Source organism: Orbicella faveolata, unplaced genomic scaffold, assembly GCF_042242905.1.
Source record: "Orbicella faveolata isolate gen_17 unplaced genomic scaffold, um_ofav_v1 contig_4, whole genome shotgun sequence".
Taxonomy (NCBI): domain Eukaryota; kingdom Metazoa; phylum Cnidaria; class Anthozoa; order Scleractinia; family Merulinidae; genus Orbicella; species Orbicella faveolata.
Window position 1 is genome coordinate 4384174 of NW_028301569.1, and position 18883 is coordinate 4403056.

Below are 18883 nucleotides of genomic sequence, written 5' to 3' on the forward strand. Positions count from 1 at the left end.
ATTTATCGTACAGGGTTTCTGCCTCCCTTTTCCGATTTCCATGTTATTTACAGGCTCCCTTTTTCCATTTTCAGGTTACTTACGGGCTCCCTTTTTCAATTTACAGGTTAATTACAGGTTCCCCCTTTCAATTTACATGTTATTTACAGGTTGCCTTTTTCGATTTCCATGTTATTTACAGGTTCCCTTTTTTCCATTTACATTGTATTTACAGGCTCCCTTTTTCGATTTCCATGTTATTTACAGGCTCTCTTTTTCGATTTACATGTTATTTACAGGCTCCCTTTTTTGATTTACACGCTTATTTACAGGCTCCTGTTTTCATTTTCCATGTTATTTGCACCCTCCCTTTTTTTTATTTACATGTTGTTTACAGCCTCCCCTTTTTTATTTACATGTTATTTACAGTATTATGGCAGCCTCCCTGTATTAAATTTACATGTTATTTACGGGTTTCCAGGTTGAATCACAAGAAATTTACAGGCTATTTACAGTATTTGCAGGAGCAGTTTACATGTTATTTACATGATCTTAGCCCTTTGCTTTGAAACATTTACAGTGTTTTCTTCATCATTTACATGTTTCACTTAAAATATTTACATGTTTTTTACATGAAACCTCCAAAACATGTAAAAGGGGAAAAATCATGTAAATTATTCTTTACAGTCTCTTTTTGATTATTTACACGTTAATTACATGTTATATACATACTCTGTAAATTTTCAACTTTTCCAGTGTTCAGTAAATCCATGAATAAACTTTAATCCAAAATTGGAATGTTAAACACTGAGATAAAATTTAACTTCATAAACTTGTATACAGATAGACAGTAATTGAAGGTTTTTAAAGTGCAGCCATATTTACCTAAAAGTCATACAGAAGCAATATCCTTCATTGTTCTTTTATATATTAAGTGCGAATTAAAGTTCACTCAAAAAATGATTCAAAATTAACTTACAAATAAACCAATGTTGTTGATTCTTCCAACAGCAAGATTTATTGAATTGAAACCTCAACAAAGTATTATTGCTGATTCTTCTGGGACTATAACCTGTAGTGCCGAAGGAACTCCAACTCCACAGATTGAATGGAAGAGACAAGATGGAATACCACTGGACAAGGGAAGATTTATACAGCTTTCTAATGGCAGTTTATACATTAATCCAGTTCGTCCACAAGACGGTGGAACATACATCTGTACCTTCAGACAAAGTAAAGGAAGTAAAAGGGTTACAACGAAAGAACAAACCATGAATGTTTTAGTCATAAGTGAGTAACAAAATGAACCAAAGAAATTTATCAGACAAATTTATTAATAATATTAATAAACAGCTGTATTTAGAAGGCACAAGCTCCCATGCAACGTTTGTTTAGACTAAGATTTTTGAACATTTTTTGTGATAACTTGATAGGAATTCTTTGTTTTGGAAATAATTAACAATTATTCACCGAAGTGGAGGTGAATAGTTTTGGATATTTACCGAGCCACGAAGCGGAGAGGTAAACATCCATCACTTTTACCAACAGTGAGATGAATAATTGTTTTAGTATATACCACACAAGCCGAATAATTAGCGGACCAAAACGTAATTTTACGTGTGACAAGCGGTCGCAAATTTTAAAATCTCTCACGCCGACTGCTCGGAAGTGAATATATAGTACTTGCTAATCACCTCTGAGTTAACCAATCAGAGCGTGCAAAAAGCACTATTCACTTGTGTGGTATATACTAAAATGATTTATTAGGGAGTGGGCATTTTTAATTGCCATGCAGCTAGACCCTTGAAAAATAAGACAAAAATCCTAAGACTCATCTTAATTTTTGTCCTGTGATTAAAGATCCCAATGTACATGTAAAGCGATCTATAGGCTCTGGAAAGTCCGTCTTTCGCTTAGTCTGTCAAGCGAGACCATAAATAACTCATGAGGAAAAAATGGCTGTGTAAAATCCTGGGGGCGAGCTGCGAGCGAAAGGAGTGACTACCGCCTAAGCCATGAAATTTGAATTGTGGGTTGCCCTCACAATGCAAAAATATGATTGGCTTTCTTTAAAATAATATTAGGACCATGGACAACAGGTTGTCACCATTTGAGATATGCGTGACCTCTTACAGGAATGTTTATTTCGTTCTCTTAAAAGAGGACGCTTTGCAACTGGAGCAAATCAAAGCATTGGAATTGCATCTCACAGGCTGTATTGTTCTAGTGATTCTGCCAATAAACAGGCTATGGAAAGAGTTAAATTTATCAAGTGTTTTGTTTGGCAAAGCTTTTTGCATCGAATCCGAATGCGAACATGTTAGTGATTTTGCCACTCAACACCAGGTCAACTGCATCGTCGAAGAACAATTCCTTAAATATGAATTGATTGAGCTTGGCGTTTCTGCTGTTCATTTCAAGGATTGAACTGGACTTTCACTTAAAACAGACATTCACTTGAAACTTTCCGCTGCTATCGGCAAACATGTCACTACAGTTGGATGATCTCCTATGTCAAATACATAATGTAAATTCTCAGTTGAACTCTGCATTTGAAAATTTCGCAATGACTTTTAAAATTTAAACCTACAGACGACAAAAAATTGTTACAAGATGCCTCCTTTGCCATATTCTTTCAAAACTTTTTAAGCAGTTTCATTTAAAGAACACCGTAACGAAGATACATGTCCACTTCTCACGGTATGGTTTTGTTTTACTACTTGGAGAGAAGAGCGATTTTATTCAAGACATCTCCCAGGGTCATTTGCAACAGGCAATAATGAGAGCATGTCAAGATAAGGAATCCTATTGGATACGTGTAATGAGATTAAAAATTTACACTGAAAAATCACTCGCCCGCGAAAGGTCAAATTCTCTGGCTTAGGTGGTAGTCCCCCCTTTCGCGTGCTTCTTATCCCCAGGAGTTCACACAGCGATGTTTTCCTCACAGTTTTCTTTCATATCATGCACGACGGACTAAGCGAGATGGGCTACTCGTTGTCTAACTGATGTAAACCGTCTAATTGTGGGTTGTGCAACATTTTACTGCTGTGTAAATGTAAATTGCCTCCAATTGAAACGTGGAATGTTTTCGTCAATTCTATTGTCAGTCCTTTCAAGCTCAGGTAGGTTGAACTTCCAAAGCATCAACATCATTCAAGATTGTCAGTGGCCCAGTCTTACAAGAAAGATGTCTTGCTGTTATTTTTCCTGCCAAAACATCCCTATGGCTGTTGTGACAGGGTCATCACGCCATCTTGCTGTGACACGCGGCCATCACGTGACAAGAATTTGCAATGTTGGCATGACTTCCTGTCAGTCAAAGCTAGTAAAATAACAGCACTCAACTGAAATAAACACTTAGTGATATTAAAAAAATAATCCCGGATTATTTTATTATTCGGTTTTCCTATAAGATCAAGAGCCACTTAGTATTCACAGCAATTTCTCACCAAAAATGCTTTTCCGAATATAGAATATATAACGGAAGCGTTATTTCAGGATTTACAAAGATAATTTTATCCTTGGTATTATGTTCCATCACACAACCCTTGGTCCTCATGCAAGTAAACTTTTACACAGCATTGAAATTCACCGGTTTACATCAGGTTTCCTAGTTTTCGAAGTATGATGGTGCCTAAAACTGGGCTTCGGGTCTTAGGTCTTAGTTTTCGAGGGTCTTAGTTTTCGTAACACCCTTCTCAGGCCTTGCCTCTAATGACTGAAGGGTAAGAAGAACTCCCATGAACAAGTATTTTAAAAGCCCTTTCAAAAGGATTTGAAGGGGTTACTCAATACATGATTATAGAAAAGGAATGTAGTGTGCATAATATTAATGTAGGTATGCGTGAAAAGGGCACCACTTTGAATTACAGAGGCATATGTGAAGGGTGCTTTTTCTGACATGAATGGTGATTGAATTGAATTGGCATTTAAAAAGGGTACAGTTTAGACCTTGGGAGGAGCCTCCCCATATTAAACATTGTTCAGCAGGGAGAGGGTTTATAAAAATTATGAAACTTTATCTTTTAATGGCGTTTAATTGTTTGTTCTTTTCCATAGCTCTCCCAAAGGTCTTGTTAAAACCAGGAAGGCACACGCAAGAAGGAGATAGTGTCAACCTGACTTGTAAAATTATTGAAGGTTTTCCTGAACCACAAATATCCTGGTTTAAAGATGGAAACCCTCTGTCTAAGGAGGTGAACACAACTTTGATCTTAACAAATGTAACAGTCAGGGACGAGGGAAGTTACACCTGCAAAGCACAAAATGCTGGTGGTAGTTTCACTAGCAGCATATACATCACAGTTAAAAGTAAGTTAATAAAAAATTGTCATGAATATACCAACAATTGAAAGCATCAGAATTTACTTTGCTAACTTTCTTCAATAAGATATTGCTTATTGTTGACAATATAAAGTTGGGCTTCCTATCAAAGGACGAGTTGTGACATCTTGAAATTATTGTCATTATCAATACTGTAAATACTGTACTGTAATTATAGAAACTCTGTAAATCAGCCATCTCTGTTGTTTGACTCCAGAAAATTTAATCCAAGTATACCTATGTTATGCACAAGTCACTGGACATTCTGAGGGGTTAGGAGTTTCAAAAGCCAAAAGGAGAAGTGGTGGGGGAAGGGGAGGGTGGTCCAAACCAAAACGTCTTCCATGGGAGGAAAAATATGTAGATTTAGGCCAGCCTAAAAGCGTAGCTCCTGGGCCGGGTTGTTCAAAGCCCGATTAAGGTAACCCAGAAAAACGTAGAATTTTGATTTGAGTTTTGTAACTTTGCAGTGAGGTTTCTGAATATTGTTTGGCCTTCTGTTTTGAGTTTTAATAATCACCATATACACAAAACAAAACAGCAAAAAACATTTGTATAGTACCGATCAGAAGAAACCTAACAGGGAACGCGTTTGCGAACGGGAACGGAACGGATACAAAACGGGTACGAGAACGCGAAGGGAACGGGTACAGACCGGGTACAGAATGGATACAGAACGGATACAGAACAGATACCAAATGGAAATGGAACGGATACGGAACGGTTACGAATCACAAAAATGGAAAAATAAAAATGGATTCAGAACACATGGTAGTAAGGTACGCTATCGGAGTGCTTACCAAGGATTTGGAAACGATGTGACTTTAAATACACGTTCGTTCAATTTTTGTCCAGCCCGGCGATCTTGAGAAAATGACAGAACGAATCATCTTATGTCTTTTTTTTATTTCTTTTTACACGCACTAAGCAAGCATCTTCCCTGCATCTTCTTGTCCATTTCGTGTTCATCGCGGCCATTTTGTTATTGTCAACAAGCTCAACTTATGTCCAAATAAGGAAATGGATGGACGAGTCGAGTTAGACTGGGATTGAAAGGTTTCCTCGTGAAGAGAAACAAAACAAAACATCGATGTCTTGGTTGACCTTTATTACGCTGTTGTTCACCAACTTTGCGGAAGGATCAGTGAGGATAACGTTCAGTCTTTACTGAAAATTCACCTGTGAAAATAACGTCAGTAAAAGTATCACAAAATGCTCACTTCGGCTTTTTGTCAGTACTTTGCACCGCTAGCGTTCTCCAGCCAAGTTTCTGCCGCATTCGCCGAAGAGTTTTCGCCAATACTTCAATGTTAAATCTCACTAAAAGTATTCGTGTAAATACAAGAGCCGAAAGTTCGTCTTTTGCTTGCATTTTTTCATCGATGGCGTTAAAAGTGCTTGGCAAACTGGATTACTCCTTCCCTTCCTAGGGCAATCACACAGATTGCCGGTCGCTTCGTATCGTTTCGGAAAAAGACTTACTATAAACTGGCCTTGTTACAATACCATCTTCCCGTATTTTTCGAGTAACTGGACTCATATTTTCACCACGAAAAGTTAAGTTTACTGTCCCTATTCTCGCATAAAGGCGACAGTTTTAACCCATTTTATGAAATGCAAATGAGTTTCGCTAATCTTGTAAACGAGTTCTCGGAAACCTCGTTCCTTTGAACGAGTTCCAAGAATGCTTGTTCGGTCAAGCGTTCCCTGTTAGGTTTCTTCTGATCGGTACTGTATAGAAGAAAAAGTTATAATTCGATTAACTTTTAATCCTGGGTTAGCGTAAACCGGCTTCCGAACAATCCTGCCCTGTTTCCAACAAGCTAACCCAACATAAACCCGCGATCCAATCGATAACCAGCACTTGGTCGACAGTCAACTTCAAAAAAAACAGGTGACCTCGAGGAGCTGTAAAATTGAGCCTGCGATATAGTCACATGATGCTGGTCAGCAGATACCTTGTTTTGACAGGTGTCAATTGATCATAACATGGATGTCCAATATCAAGGAAGTACACAGTAAACCAAGGCTGCACGTCCCTGTCAACCTGTTATTTGGAGTATGGTTGCCATGTTGGGCAACTCCGCCGTCGTCGTCGTCGTCGTGCGTACGCACCCACGAGGAATACCGCTAGCCATGATAACCATGAGAAAATTAACTCGTGGGTTTCCTCTTCTTTCCTATATGAGTATGGGGCTCCGCTTGGCGGCCCTTCGGGCTGCGGGAGCTCCGCTATGAATATTTCCTGGGCAAAAACACATTGAGTTGTTGTTGAGGTCAACAAAGTCAGAGGTCTTAAATTGTTTTTACCTCTGTTTTAAGCAGCCGACAATAATTTAATACTTGTAGTTTGGCCTTGGTTTTAAAAAGATGGCGACAGGCAAGGGTGTGAAGAATCTAAGGCGAAGATAATGAAAACTGTCACATCTTTACTGTTGTCTTGATGTGATTCCTATGTCACTAAAATTAATGATGATCATTTTATTTTCTCGTAAGTTACACTGGAAACTACGAATTCTTGACATTTGTTTAAGCAACCTTTACATTTCCCAAAGGTGGCTACTTTGTACAGGATTGAATGTAGCACAGAAATAGTCTATATAGCCATGCACTAGCTGATACCTCCACTCAGTAAACATTTGTTTTAATTGGAAAGTACATGTACAAGTGCATGCATACAACTTTTATATCCATGGGTTTTACTAAGTGAAAAACATCCACCTCATTGTAATCTATGTCTCATGGCTATGCTCTTTTAAATTTAACTCAGTATACATGTACTTATTTAGTCCTTAAAAGCAACATAAATGATTGGAAAATTCATGAAAACAGCAAATTCACTCCTTTACTTTTTTTGCTTTTCAAGCTCCACCTACACTGAATCCGGAACTCAGGAATCGTCCTGTTGAACTGAACTCCACACTTAACTTGACATGCATTGTGAGAGGTGATCGGCCGCTACAGATTAACTGGACAAGGAATGGTGTGGATCTTGGTAACAGAAACAATAACACATACACTGTTGATCGCGTGACTTTTAACCACACGGGCTTGTATGGATGTATGGCCGAAAACTGGGCGGGAAAGACACATGCTCTATTTTGGATTAACGTAACAGGTAAGATATCAAATCATAAAAACCATGGTTTCCAATAAATACCTGAACCAGTTTAATGACACTTTTGGTTCAGTTGTTCAAAACTGGTGCACTTTTCAATCAAGTGATGGCATCAATAGTTTTTCACATTTTTGCCTTCTGTTGGAAATTTAACATTTCAAACTTGTAATTATTGTGTTATACCGAGCAAGACTAACTTTAATTTCCTATAAAAATATTAAAAGCAACTATCTTCACAATACAGGAACCTTTTCTCCCTACTTTGAGGGAATTGCTACATTAAGGAATTAGAGAAAAGGATATCTTTTTTATCAGTTAACAATTTATTTTGATTTGTGAAAATGTGCTGGATTGATTTTGTTTCGATTCCTTTTTGTTTTCAAGGAAATTCTGAAGAATCTGTTCCTTTTTTCACTCTTTATACTCTTAGGGTTAAGTTTAAGGGGAAGCTGTTTTTTAGCAGTTGGCACAAGATAGTGCTCTGGAAATCAGAAGTCTACTCTCTGAGGGTCAATATTATTTTTATAGGGGCTATACGTACCCTCTGAACTTTATAGTGCAAGGATGCACTGTTTTTGTTAAAACCCATAAGATCTAGGGTACATGTAAGAAATAAATAACTGTTAGTAGTATTACTTTCAGTCATGAAATAAATTACTATATTAAACCAGGAGCCATAATCGGGGACAGATACCGTAAGTCTTGGGATCTCCGCGCTCCCATGATATGGGACAATTTTTCTATTTTTAGAACAAATTGCGCCATCCTGACGTCATTTCAGGGTCGAAAAGAAGACTTCGTGCTGTGAATGAATATCTTCTCGCGCTAGTTGAACGTGTAAGCTTTTGCGTTTGTTCTATAAAGAAAAGTTATGAAAGAAAACTCTTTACTCTGGTATTGAGTTAATTTGAGAGTTTCCCAAACAATGCGAAATCATTATCAAAACCTGTTTTTGACAGTTTGTTATTGCTTGTGTTTGTTTGGCGAGTTTGCGAAAGTCTTTGAGTAGCTCATTTGCATAGTGCAGCGTGTGCACTTTCAAGTCCGAGTCGGTGTTTTCAATAATTATTTTGTCAACAAATCTTGACAAAGATTTCTTTCGCTTTTTGTGCTGAGACGCTGCAACAATTTTCACCAACGCCAAAAGGCTATTAACATCATGTGTGTTTCTTTAACACAGTGAAATTTTACACTGCGAAAATAAAATAGACAAGGAGTTTTCATAACTCAACCAACTTCATCGAAATCGTTGTTCGAGTCGGTTAAAGAATTGCCTCATCGTAACTTTACCGATTATTTCTGCTGTATTCACATATTTTAGCTAAGCTATTAATATCAACTTTAAACATATTTAAAAACTAGAGATATTATCTGAGTTCGATGTACGTTACACGAAAGTGTGGGAGTCCAATTTGTAATGTTTTACTGACTGTTCAAAACACATGCACATCGGCAGGCGCTCTTATTCATCGACAATAGAAAATTTGTTGGAGTTTTACACAAACAAGACTGAGCAGCATCTACAGACATAAACTTATCGTCACTCATTGGGTCTTGATGAAACATCAAGCGTTGCTTACAATTCGGGCGAAGCTCAAACTTGCAATTATTATTATTATTTTTTTACTTTTCGGTTGCGATAGACTCTGGCGAAATCCTTGCAGGTGTGGCAAGAGAAGGGTAACTTTGAAGTCCTGAGACGTTGCTGTATCCAAATATATCCAACTATTTTTTTGCTGTGTTATGGAAAAGCTGTTCATCTTCAACATGTATGAAAATCATTAGATTAGGGTAATGTAGAGCTCTTGTAAAAGAAGCAGCGGAACATAACTTGGTCAAAGATATAAAGCGGGACATAACTAAATTCGACACTGTCTCACTTCACTCAAACTGGAGGAGCTTACGACAAAAATACTGAAGTAAAATTCCAACAGACATGAGCGTATTGATCTGTGGACCAAAAGCATCGAACATTTCGGGAATTTCAGACGCCATTTCCCTGCGCTACTCCGCAAAACTCCTTACAGCGTGTGCACCCGTGTGCCGCTCATGTTGGCGCAATTTGTTCTAAAAATAGAAAAATTGTCCCATATCATAGGGACAACCCCAATACTAGAAATAGCGTTTGCTTACGGTCTCCATCCCCGATTATGGCTCCTGATTAAACCTGGAAAATACATAGTACAAAATGCTGAACCTAGGGTCAAGGCTATAAGCAAATATTTTGGGCTTACCCATATCGTCCAGCACTCTTATTCAGTTTGGAGGGGTCCTAAAGCGCTTCCGCTGATTTCAAAATATTTCTAACTTCAATGATGTTGAACTTATTGTGATGCTTCTATGACAATCTTGTTTTCAAAGGAAGTTCTGTTCAAAGTTGAGTTTCAATTTTTGTTTTGTGAGATTTTAGATTGTTTAAAGTTGTTAATGCTAAAATTCTCTGTTCTCACAAAAAAAACATATTTAGGCCAAATATAGGATTAATGAGTGCATGATTTATTCTATTGTTTAATTGCCCTAGCTGAGACCATCAGTTTAAAAGAGTATACGTTTGGTAAAAAGTCTCTCCTCAGATTTATATTTCTCCAAGAAACAAGTCTGTTACTGAGGGCCACCCAGCAAACTTCAGCTGCAAAGCCACAGGTGTTCCCAAGCCAACATTGTCCTGGACATTTAATGATGGGGACCTCCCATCAGGTGTCAATCAAAACAGTCTTGGTGAAGGATCATTTCTGGAGTTGCCTTACACTACAAAGCAAATGGAAGGCATCTACAAGTGTACAGCGGAAAACAAAGCTAACCCAACAACTTCCTCTGCTTATCTTCTTGTTTTTGGTATGGATAGAATGATACATAGTATACTATAATAAACATCATCACAGTTATGAATACAACTTAAACCGTTTCTGAGAGCTGCAAACATAAAGCCTGAAGAAAGTCCGGTTTTAAAGGGATTTGAAACCTTGACCTCCTAAGAGTTGTTTAGTACTCTCACCATAAAGACAACTACATTTGGGAACTTTTGCCACATTTGAACCTCACGTATGATCTCCAGCCTCCTGCTATCTTGAATTCTAATAATTTTCTCTTGAATATGTTTAACTCGTATCTTGAGATGGGCTCAACTGTATATACATGTCAACATTTCTACCCATCTCCAGAGGCAAATATTTGTAACATGTGTATACCGTAAATCCTTGAATTAGTGCCCCCCTCGAGTAAGCACCCCTTCGAATAAACGCCCCTCCTATCAGCCAAACTTTGAAATAAGCATCCCCCCTCGAATAAGGACCCCCTTCACCTCTGCCCATTTTGTGGACGAGTACCGAGCCAACAAAAGATATATAGTTTTTGTCATGTAGTATTAGATTTGTACATTGTTTCAGTTTCAGAACACGTTTAAAAGTGAACACGTTGAACACATTAAGTAGTAACGATACCACAATTTTAACTTAAGGATGATTTTTTTTATGTCGATAAACAGCTTATGTCGTTGTTTATCTGCAGATGGTGTATTAAATAAAATGATCATGTCTGGCCACGATTTGGGAAAAATTAAATAAGCGCCCCCTCGATTAAACACCTCCTCAAATAGGCACCCTCCATCTTCTCCTAAATTTGAAATAAGCGCCCCGGGCACTAATTTGACGATGTACGGTATCCATAAACTGCTAATGGCCAGAAATCGTGCTGATTAGCGAATTTGAATCAACTTGCATGTTTAAATTCTTTTTATGGCAAGTTTGGCACCTGCCATGTTGAGAAAAAGGCGAATTGTATCTCTTTTCTCAGTAAATTTACATGTAGGAAAGATGAAGCTCAAACTTGGTGAAGGTAAATGGGGAATGGAAATAATAAGAACTCATGATAATAAATACTCCAAAACGCCGTGTAAACAAAATCAATATAAGCCCATGACTTATCAGAATTTGACTGTTTCTGTTAAACTTTGCTGATTGCTTGGCGGTGTTTGTCTCTAAAGAAAAACCCAGTGCTGAAGTAAGCCCAAGGCCATATCCAAAACTGTCAGTAGGAGATGAACTCAGATTAACTTGTCAAGGCAATAAAGCTACTGTGAAGATCAAATGGAAGAAAGATGATGATGCAGTAATCCCAAGAGCACAGATTGATACACAATTAGATGGCAAATTGAGCAAACTCTTTATTGAAGGAGTCGTTGAGGGTGATAGTGGTGAATATTCTTGTGAAGCACATAACAGACAAGGTATTGTGGCCCGCTCTGCTGTGAAGATCAATGTCAAGGGTAAGATGACTTTTCCATTTGTTTGGTAGAGGATAATTATCATTTTTATAATATTCAAATTGTTCCTGCATTTTGATTGGTTCTTGCTTATGATCTTTTTTGTTTCTTTGTAACATAAAACAAACAGATTCTATGTTGCTGTTCATTTGCTCAGCAATTAATCACAGAAGAGGAAAAAAATGTAGTAAAAACATCAGTGATTCACTTGCCTATTGGTAAAAGTGAAGAACAGTTCCCAAGGGATATTGTTGGGCGGCTGTCAGCCGACTGTTTGCTGACAGACGGCCAACAATTCTCGTTGTTTCAGGCCAAAGTGTGGGCCAACTGTCGGCAACCTATCGGTAACCTGTCGGTGGGTCATAAACTGAAGTGATCCGGCCTAAGCATTTACTTATCTATTGCTTCTAAAACTACATAGAAAGGAGAAAAGTCAAATAAAAAAGATACCTTGCTCAGCACTTCCAATAGGTACTATGGCTTTTGCCCCGTGGACGTGTTTCTGAGGGCCAGTGGGTGTTTGGAATGGTAGAGCAAGATACTGGGAGAAGTCTAGTTTTTCGCATTCCAGATCGCCAACAAGAGACCTTGGTAACCAGACTAGTGCGTAATGAAGGTGAAAATGGGATAACCAAAGCCAAACTGCCAGGTTGCCTTGACGAGTTCAACTGGAGTAAACTCCATCAAGAGGCGAACCTGGGAGACAGATTCCACTACATGATGTTCAACTGGAAAAGTTTTGACTCTGTTTTTGTTCAATTTTTGGTCTACTTAACACTGTCGGTAATGTGTCGGTAACATGTTAGCCGACAGTTGACCAACAGGTTACCGACAGCCAAGAATGGGAGCCATTGTTCATTACTATGTGGCTATTACCTTGTGTGCCACTTTTTTCGGTCTTACCACATTTTGATGTCATCTGTGATCAATTACTTAACTGATTCATAACAACATGAAATCCATTTGTTAAACAGACACAGGTGTTTTAGGGGAAACTACAGTACTCGTGAAATTCATATGAAAATACATCTGGAAGCCAAGTGACATATTTTTCATGTTCTCACTAGTGAGGATATTGATGACGTCATTTCCCACTTTTTCAGGGTTATTTGCCCAAGCAGTCAGCTTGTCTATATAACAAGAAGAAATTCACTTGGTGGCTTGAAGATATGCATTTTATTTTCTCCTGTTGAGAGCAATATTTTACGCACTTACTGTACTGTGCTTGTTTGTAAAATGTTGTTAATACTCAAAATAAAATTCATATATTCATGCCACCATGTAATATCCTCCATTTATTACTGATCTTGTCCCTACAAATGGTAAAAAATGTTACAGGTAGCCTTTCATTGTCACTGTTGTGGCTTAACTGCTATGACTAGCTGCTACTAAATTCGGCAGGGTGATGCTGGCAGTACTACTCTACAATACTACAAATCTACATGTCCACAATAATATTGTATGAACTCATAACTGCATATTTGTAAGCTACAGGCTATCTATTTAAGGCAAAACACTTCAAAGTAACTTATCAGTATATTGACAGATGGACTAAATTCAACTGCTTACAATTTGGGAATATGTGGAGGCTGCAATGGTGCCTCATGGTGACCAAATTAGACACCCCAGTCCTCCACGTTGGGTGTTGGGCATAGCGCTGACAAACCTACCCCATGAAAAGCTAATTGTTACGGAAACCTACACCAGAAACCATTAAGCTGTGGCAGTAGAAACAACACAATCCAAGCTACTGGACCAATGACCAGTGTTGAATTGGCCAAACCCAGTTGAAAGCCAAATCTTGAGAGCAGAGCTTCTGTTTTCAAAAGAGAAGATCAGAGTTGGCTGCTGGAATGTATGCACCACGTATCAGACTAACAAGCTGGCTCAAGTCGTAATGGAGATGGACAGGTACAGAATAGACATCATCGGTATAAGTTGAAGGAAGATGGACAGGACCAGGGATGATAAAAGAAAGAAAGGTCTGGGCACAAGGTGATATGCTCGGTTTTAAAGGACAACCAACATGCAGAAGGGGTGGCGATCATCGTGTCAGACAAAGCAGTAAAAGCATTGACAGAGTGGTAGCCATTAAGGGAAAGACTTGTCATGGCTATATTTAACTCCAGATACACCAAACTCACTATCATCACATGCTCGCACCCAAAGAAGACGCTGAGGAAGAGAAGAAAGATGTTTTCTATGATGAGCTACAGCAAGTCAGTCAAGAGGTACAGTCACATGATGTGCTTTTTGTAATTGAGGATTTCAACACTCATGTTGGGAATGACAGTGAACGCCATGATAAGATTATGGGGAAGAATGGGTGTGGTAACATCAACAGCAACAGATGCAGATGTGTGTGAGAAGAATATAATTTGGCCATTTGAGGAAGTCTATTGCAGCACAAAGAGATTGGCAAGATGGCTTGGTCATCCCCAGATGGCAAGACGCACACCCAGATAGATCACATTATCATTAACAGCAAGTGGAAGAACTCGCTTTCAGACAAGGAGGTACAAATAGGAGTAGATGTCTGGAGTGACTACCAGCTGCTGATGGCAACACTGACTATCAACCTGCACAAAACTAAGTTCTAGATACCAAGAAAACATCTAAGCTTGAACTCAGAAACTGCTTCCAAGCCCTCAAGGAAGGAGCGGTGGAACCTGGCCTCTGCACGTTTCACTATTGGACAGTGAGAGAAGCCGGATAGAAGATCCTTGGATTCAGAAGGAAGAAAGAAGACTGGATTCAGGAAGGAACATGGGACAAGATATCAGAAAGAAAGGGGATGAAGGAGAAGATAGATTCAGCAAGATCAGAGAGAGTGAAAGATTGCTACAGAAAGAAATACCAAGACGTGGACTAGGAGGTGAAGAAGATGACCAAGAGGGACAAGAAGGACTACATTGAAAATCTGGCCGAGAAAGCAGTAGTGGTTACAGCATGGCAAGAACTGAATATGCTATATACCATCGTGAAGACACTCAGAGCTGGATATAACAGTGGAAACATGCCTGTGAAGGATGAAACAGCACAGTTTTGTCTCGAGTAGAAGACAATCTAAAGAGATGGCAAGAGCATTTCCATGGTATCGAACCCTAAACCTAACCTCAGAACTCGTTCAAAAAGTAAAGCTGAATTTATTTTCCTCCTAGTATGTATTCATTAATACTCAATAATTTCGCTTTAGTGTATCTGTAGTCTCTCGTCGTAACTGTTGTTAATTATTATTTGTAATATCGTTAGTTTATTAGTTGTCTTTAGTTGTACGTAGTTGTATATTAATAACTCGTCCAAACATGACCCGCCTAGATTAGCTCAGCTATCCGCGGGCATGTTACAATTGTAATTTTAATTTGATAACAAATAAAATGTATGTATGTATGTATGTATGTATGTATGTATGTATGTATGTATGTATGTAACCTCAATCGTCCTAAACCTGAAAACACAGCCCCAACATCCGAAGCTGCTCAAGACATGGACATAAACACTGAGCTGCAGTCAATCCGGGAAATCAAGGCCATCAGAGATATGAAGACTGACAAAGCACCTGGAACACGGAGTAGTCGACATCACCACTAAACTACTAAACACAGTAGAATCCCTAATGCCCACCATCCTGCTGAAGATTTTCCACGAAAACTGGATTTCCAAAAATATGGCTGAAGACTCTAAGACTGCCTTGATGGTGAAGCTGGTGAAAAAGGGAGACCTATCTAATTGTACCAACTGGAGGGGTGTAACACTCTTGAGTCCTACAAGCAAAGAAGAACGAAGAAGAACATGCAAAGGGAATTCTTGCAGTGACTACATCTTAATGCTCAGGCAGATCTTGGAACAGGTATGAAAATGGAACAGCACATAACAAAAACAAAAGCGTGTTAATGACATCTATGCCAACTTCATAGACTTTGAAAAAGCGTTTGACAGTATTCACAGAGAAATGCTATAGCACATCCTATGACACAAGTTGGCACAGACTTCGCTCATCAAAACAGGTGTCAATCAAGGATGCATACTCTCCTTATTCCTATGAAGCAAAAGATGACAGGGGCATTTGACGGACTTTCTCAAACATCCTGAGTGACCTTCATTATTCAGATGACATTTTCCTCTTAGCCTACCACCACAGCATTAACTTTGGGGAGGCGCGGTGGCCTCATGGTTAGTGCGCTCGTCTCCGGATGGAGCGGTCCGGGTTCGAGCCCTGGCCAGGGACATTGTGTTGTGTTCTTGGGCAAGACACTTTACTCTCACAGTGCCTCTCTCCACCCAGGTGTATAAATGGGTACCGGCGAACTTAATGCTGGGGGTAACCCTGCGATGGACTAGCATCCTATCCAGGCGGGAGTAGAAACACTCCTAGTCGCTTCATGCTACAGAAACCGGGATAAGCTCCGGCCTGATGGGCCACTTGGCTCGTATGCAGACTTTACCTTACCTACCACCACAGCGACATGGATGCCATGGCCGTGGAGCTATCATCCACAGCTGCTATGCTTGAGCTCGGGTAGGTTGGTTGGTGTGTGCGTGCGATGGTGCCTGGGACATCCAGAGGCCTCCACATTTGCTCACATTTAGGGTGTTCCTGGGCTAGTACTAATCAGCTTTTGAACAAGCAAGGTGAGATTGAGAGTGACACTGTGATTGTCTTAACTAAGAACTCAATACAATGACCCTGGTCAGGGCTTGAACCTGGACTGCTTGGGCCCAAGTCCAGTGTGCTAACATTAGGCCACTGTTCCTCACACCTGACCTCCACGGAGGTCTGTTGGCATTCCTAATTGACACCTTAGGAACAAATTCATCCACATATAATAGAAACAAGTCATACCAGCCAGCAGTACTGGCATCAATGTCAATGTCAATAAATACAGTGTCCCAAGGGAGGAACCGCAGCACTGACTTTAAGCCAGACAGGTCAGCTTTCTTTAGGTTGTAAACGGACCGACGTGATTTCTTTAAGCGGGTAACCTTGGTAAACAAGGAAAAGTTAACTACAAAATGATCAGAGCTGAAGTCCTCGTGAACGCTAACATTGGTTATTTCAAAATGTTTTATCGTGATTATCTTATTTTTTTAATAAGAGTTTAGAGTAATTTTTATCTAGGTATACAATCATACAATGATACACTAAGGCGGCTTATATTAAGGAATCTTGTATTCTGTTTTAAGCTGTCCTTAAATTCATTGGATTGGCTTGTTCAAGGTAATGTAATTTGGAGTTTGTATTAAAGATTAAAGATAAACAAGACTAAATTAGAAATTTGAATGCAGTACAAAAATATTCTATATAGCCGTGCATTAGCTGATACATTTACTCAGTGGACATTTGCATTAACTACGGAAAGTACAAGTCATCATCATCATCTCATTGGGCGTCCACAATTGCTTTCCATTTCTGTCGGTCCTGAGCCGCTCTTTTGGCTTCGCACCAGGTCATGTTGATCTCCTTCAGGTCCTTCTGTATGCTTCTGCGTCATGTAATTTTGGGCCTGCCACCTTTCCGTGTTCTTGCGGATTCCAATCCATCGCATGGCGCGCTATGTTTCTCTCACCTTTCCTTAGTGTATGACCAATCCATTTCCAGCGTCTTCTCTTTATGGTGGTAAAAATAGGCTCTTGTCCAGTTCTTATCCATAGATTTTTGTTGGAAATCACCTCAGGCCAATATACTCTCAGAATTCTCCTCAGACACTTGTTGATGAATGTTTGTACTTGCTTTGTAGAAGCTGTCGTCACTCGCCATGTCTCTGAACCGTACAGTAAAACTGCCTTAACATTGGTGTTGAAAATTCTAATTTTGGTAGCTGTGCGCAGGTCTTTGCTTCTCCAGACTGGTGTAAGCATGGCAACAGCTTGCTGTGCTTTCTTTCTTCTTGCTGCTATGTCTTCATCCGTTCCTCTAGTCTTATTCATTACGCTACCGAGGTAGGCAAACTCTTCAACCTCTTCAATGCACGACTGATCGAGACGAAACTCTCCTTGTTGAATGGCATTGATCCGAATCACTTTAGTTTTACCAGGATGGATCTTAAGGCCTACTCTTTGTGCTGTGGTGTTCAGTCGTTCCATTTCATTGTTGGCATCCTGAAGCCTATGCGAAAACATGCAGATGTCACAAGCAAAGTCTAGGTCCTCTAGTCTCTGGATCATCTCCCACCGAATTCTTCTTGGTCTGTTGAATGCTGTTTTACTCACCCAGTCTAAAACCACTAAGAATAGCAGAGGGGGCAGTAAGCTGCCCTGTCTTACGCCTGTTGTCACTCTAAATGGCTCTGTAAGGGTTCCCCCATGGATTACTTGGCATCTGAAATTGTTGTAGAAAAGTTGAATCATTCTGATGAATTTCTCTAGTAGCCCATAGTGTCGAAGCAGTGCCCATAGCACTTGGTGGTCGATGCTATCGAAAGCTTCTTCGAAGTCTACAAAGTTCAGATACAGAGATGTTTGAAACTCGATGGACTGTTCAGTAATAATGCGAAGGGTCGCAATTTGGTCTGCGCAGGACCTTCCATTTCTAAATCCTGCCTGTTCTTCACGCAGTCTTCCATCTACATGCACCTTTATTCTTTCGAGTATAATACTGCTTAGTGCTTTACTGGGGATGGACAGCAGAGTGATTCCTATCCAATTTTTGCAATAGGTATTGTCTCCCTTTTTTGGCAGTTTTACTAGTAGTCCATCTAGCCAGTCTTCCGGAATCTCTTCGGTTGTCCAGACAGTATTGAACAGATCATATAGTATATCGATGCACGTTTGTCCGCCTGCCTTTAAGGCTTCTGATGGGATGTTATCTGATCCCGCAGCTTTTCCGTTCTTTAGTCTTGTCAGTGCCAGTTTAATCTCTTCTTTCGTGATGTTGCCAGTGTTGATCGGTAATTGGTGGTTAACTTGTGGCTCGGGGGGGGGGGGGGGGTGGGTCTACAGGTGGATCCCTGTTAAGCACTGTTGCAAAGTGGTTACGCCATTCTTCAAGTTGACTGTTCAGTTTGGTGAGCAGACTTCCGGTGTTGTCTCTTATTGGACGGTCCATGGTTCTTCTCTGGCCACTGAGTCTGCGTGTGATGTTATAAAGCGTCTTAATGTCTCCTTTTCGGGATGCTTCCTCTGCATCTTTAGTCAAGTTGTTGGCATGTCCGTTTGTCGTTCTTGCAACTCCTTTTGACTTCCCTGTCTTTCTCGGAATA

The 18883-nt window shown here is 39.6% G+C and overlaps 1 protein-coding gene across 1 annotated transcript in view; it reads left to right on the plus strand.

Annotated features, from left to right (window-relative positions):
- LOC110044309 (vascular endothelial growth factor receptor 1-like) overlaps positions 1–18883 on the plus strand; it is a 108353-nt gene that overhangs the window by 49675 nt on the left and 39795 nt on the right. The window contains exons 10-14 of the mRNA XM_089276421.1: positions 991–1269; positions 4042–4293; positions 7172–7423; positions 9986–10258; positions 11406–11687. Coding sequence (XP_089132547.1) covers positions 991–1269; positions 4042–4293; positions 7172–7423; positions 9986–10258; positions 11406–11687 — 1338 coding nt within the window. The remainder of the gene's footprint in view (positions 1–990; positions 1270–4041; positions 4294–7171; positions 7424–9985; positions 10259–11405; positions 11688–18883) is intronic.